Source organism: Myotis lucifugus, unplaced genomic scaffold (genome assembly GCF_000147115.1).
Source record: "Myotis lucifugus unplaced genomic scaffold, Myoluc2.0 scaffold_180, whole genome shotgun sequence".
NCBI lineage: Eukaryota > Metazoa > Chordata > Mammalia > Chiroptera > Vespertilionidae > Myotis > Myotis lucifugus.
This window is the reverse complement of record NW_005871228.1, coordinates 1,697,004-1,700,734: the sequence shown is the minus strand read 5'-3', so window position 1 is coordinate 1,700,734 and position 3,731 is coordinate 1,697,004. Positions and strand designations below refer to the sequence as shown.

General features: G+C 45.3%; 1 protein-coding gene across 1 annotated transcript in view; it reads right to left on the bottom strand.

Moving 5' to 3' along the window:
• Positions 1-3,731, bottom strand: part of TRIM14 (tripartite motif containing 14) — a 22,119-nt gene that overhangs the window by 2,982 nt on the left and 15,406 nt on the right. The window contains 3 exon segments of the mRNA XM_006096484.3: positions 59-414; positions 2,418-2,544; positions 2,778-2,809. Coding sequence (XP_006096546.1) covers positions 59-414; positions 2,418-2,544; positions 2,778-2,809 — 515 coding nt within the window.

The window sequence follows — 3,731 nt, the reverse complement described above, 5'->3', positions numbered from 1 at the left end:
GAGGCCGCCCGGCCCCGGCAACCCGGAGGAGGGCCTTTCGGTATGTGTTGTGGATGTGTCTCGATCTGTGTGACTGTGTGTTATTGAAGGCCCAATTTTGCAGGTCGTAGCGAATGAGGCACCTCGTCTGCCTGTGCAGCCCAGAGCGCACGGGTGCAGCGTCCCCGTGGCGCCGCAGAGAGGTGTAGGACGCGCCCATCCACCAACCGCAGCCCGCCTCCTGCACGTCCACCTCCCAGTAGTGGCGACCGGCGGCGAAGCAGTCGCTGCCCAGCACCTGTCACAGCGTGTCGAAGCGCAGTGCTGGCGCGGGCCCCAGGCGGCCGAGCAGGACCAAGCGCACCGTCTGGCAGTCGGGCGACAGGCGCAGGCGCGCGTGCATCGTGTCCGGGTCCAGCGTGGGCGTGCGCGCGTCTGCGGAGGGCGGGGACAGCACGCACGCCTGGTGGGCGGGGCCAGCGCTGCGCCCCGCCCCGCCCCGCCCCCGGGAAACCTACCGGGTTGGCGCCCGCGGACCCACACATGCTCACAACACAAAAAGTAAATGGGAAAACCCGGAAATTGCCCTGGAGAAATGGAAAGCCCCCTTTTAACCCTGATAGCCTCTGGGAGGTGACTGGGGGAGCATGGGAAGGAGAGCATATTTTACTGTCCACCCGTTATACCATTTGAATTTTGAACCATGTGATTTGTTGCCAATTTCTAAAAATTTAGCTAAAATAATCCCATCACTGTTAAGATTTGAGAGTAGCCCTAGCTGGTTTGGCTCAGTGGATAGAGCAGTGGTTCTCAACCTTCCTAATGCTGCGACCCTTTAATACAGTTCTTCATGTTGTGTGGTGACCCCCAACCATAAAATTATTTTCGTTGCTACTTCATAACTGTAATTTTGCTACTGTTATGAATCGTCATGTAAATATCTGATATGCAGGATGTATTTTCATTGTTACAAATTGAACATAATTAAAGCATAGTGATTAATCACAAAAACAATATGTAATTATATATGTGTTTTCCGATGGTCTTAGGCGACCCCTGTGAAAGGGTCATTCGACCCCCAAAGGGGTCGAGACCCACTGGTTGAGAACCGCTGGGATAGAGCATCAGCCTGCGGACAGAAGAGTCCCGGGTTTGATTCCGGTCAAGGGCACATGCCCGGGTTGCAGGCTCAGTCCCCAGTAGGGGGTGTGCAAGAGGAAGCTGGTTGATGATTCTCTCTCATCATTGATGTTTCTATCTCTCTCTCCCTCTCCCTTCCTCTCTGAAATCAATAAAAATATATTTAAAAAAAAAAACTTGAGAGTATATCCTTCCAATATTTTGACTTGCTGCTTTATAGCTTTCCTTAACATTGCTATCATACCATCCATGCTCTTGGACAATCTTTTTAATAATTTACTGATGTATTTAGGAACATTTTACCACATCAAATAATATTCTTTTAAAGAGTATTTTAATGGCAAGCCTAAGATTTTTATGTATCGGTGCATTATATTTAAACCCACTCCCTTAAAAATATTTAGACTTTTCAGAAGGCTTTTTGAAAACGCTAATATGATTACATCTTTATGTATTTTATTATTTCTTTAGGACATATTCCTAACAGAGGAATTGCTGGGTCAACGGAGAAAGGTGGTAGTGATTAAACTCCCAATAATGGTTCTTGTTACATAGACAAAGTTTTGTTGTTTTTTTTAAGTCTAGATCATAGGATATGTGGATATTCAGCTTCAGTAGATTCTGCCAAATAATTTTCTCAGTACTGTTTTGGAGTTTTCCATAGTGAGGTTTTAATCCTCACCTGAGGATATTTTCCATTGATTTTAGAGAGGAAGGGAGAGAAATATCGATGTGTGACAGAGATATCAATGAGTTGCCTCCCTTATGCACCCTAGCCAGGATCAAACCCACAACCTAGGTATGTGCCCTGACCTGGAATCAAACCCGGCAACCCTTTGGTGCAGGGGATGCTCTAACCAAATGAGCCACACCAGCCAGGGCTGTGTAATTTTTTAAGGGAACAAAGATGTTCACAATGTATCAGTAAATGAAACAGATTACAAAACAGTATGTATAGTACGATACCATGTTTGAAAAAAACATTCAACATATAGATATATGCCAAAGAAAACAAAATGGGGAAATAATAGTAATAATCTACTGCTACATATCTACTAAGGTGGATATGAGCAGAAGAATTTCCAAAGCTCTCCAATGATTTATAGGTGATTAAAAAATTTTTTGCTTTCCTTTGTTTTCTAATTTTTCTACAATAAACATTATTTCTACATTTATAAAAACTAATAATAATGGTTTAAAAAACCAAGTTGGGTCTCTTAGGGAAAAAGGGGGGAACTCCATTTCTGTCACCCCCTTCCCACCAATGCACCCCACCCTCTCCACTCTGGGGGTCTTACATTTCAAGAAGAGCGATCGCTCTGGTGAGGGGCTGATTTTCAACAGGGAGTCTGGCTTGGTGCTAGAGAAGCTGGAGAGCTGGCAGTTCATGTCTGCAACGAATCGTAAGAAAATGAGTGCCCGGCGCTCATGCAAGCAGCACAGATTATAAAACACACCAAAACCATTATAAAACTGGAGATTCACATAAGCTCTCTCCCCCCCAAATCATGCATATTTAGGTAGGAAATACAAATTCGCAGTCACAGGAGAACTCCAGGACAACGCTCAGATCTGAGGAGAAACGCACTTTCCAGGGTCTGGAACAAATTCAGCAAAGGCAGGTCAGTGTGCGTGAGCCCTGAACATGGGGAGGAGACGGCAGCCTCCAGAACCGTCCTGAGAATCGACTATAAACTAAACAAGTCAGCCATGGGGCAACCTCAGAACAGAAATGCAAGTTCCAGGATAAAGATGGAAAACAAGAAATTAGAGGTGAGTCTTCACCTCAATGTTTCTCTCTCTCCCCAACTCTCTCTGGAAAAAAAAAAAAAAAATCAATAAACATATCCTTGGGTGAGGATTAAAAAAAAATCTGCTTTGACAAACCAGCTCAGGAAAATCCATAGCTCAGTCCTATTGCAGCAGTGGTTCTCAACCTTCCTAATGCCGCGACCCTTTAATACAGTTCCTCATGTTGTGGTGACCACCAACCATAAAATTATTTTCCTTGCTACTTCATAACTGTAATGTTGCTACTGTTATGAATCGTCATGTAAATATCTGATATGCAGGATGTATTTTCATTGTTACAAATTGAACATAATTAAAGCATAGTGATTAATCACAAAAGCAATATGTAATTATATATGGGTTGTTCGACCCCTAAAGGGGTCGCGACCCACAGGTTGAGAACCGCTGTATTGCAGGCATCAGTGTCCCCAATTGTGTTCCCTTGTCTCAGTTCGCAATGCCTTTCCTGGCTCTCCCACTGTCAAAATTTTAGTGATTAAGGCCCAACTCAAGTCCCAGCTCCTCCAGCAAGGCTTCCCGATTTCCCATCAGAATCGCTCTTTCCTTCATCTGAGCTCCCTTGGCCCCAGGCTATGTCTTCTGTTACCTCATGAAGTAAGCCTGTGCTGCAGCCAGGGCCTGGCCTCACCTCTCTCCAGTTCCCAGGCGTCAAAAGAAGAGTGCCTGTACCATTTCTGCCTTGTTCCTCTCACCCCTTTCCTTCTCCTTTTCTCCTGATCTTCAGTGCTTCTCTCCCTGCCAGCCCCATTTGACAAGGTAGCTTCCGTTTTTTTTCCACCTCATCTCCCACCACTGTGCCC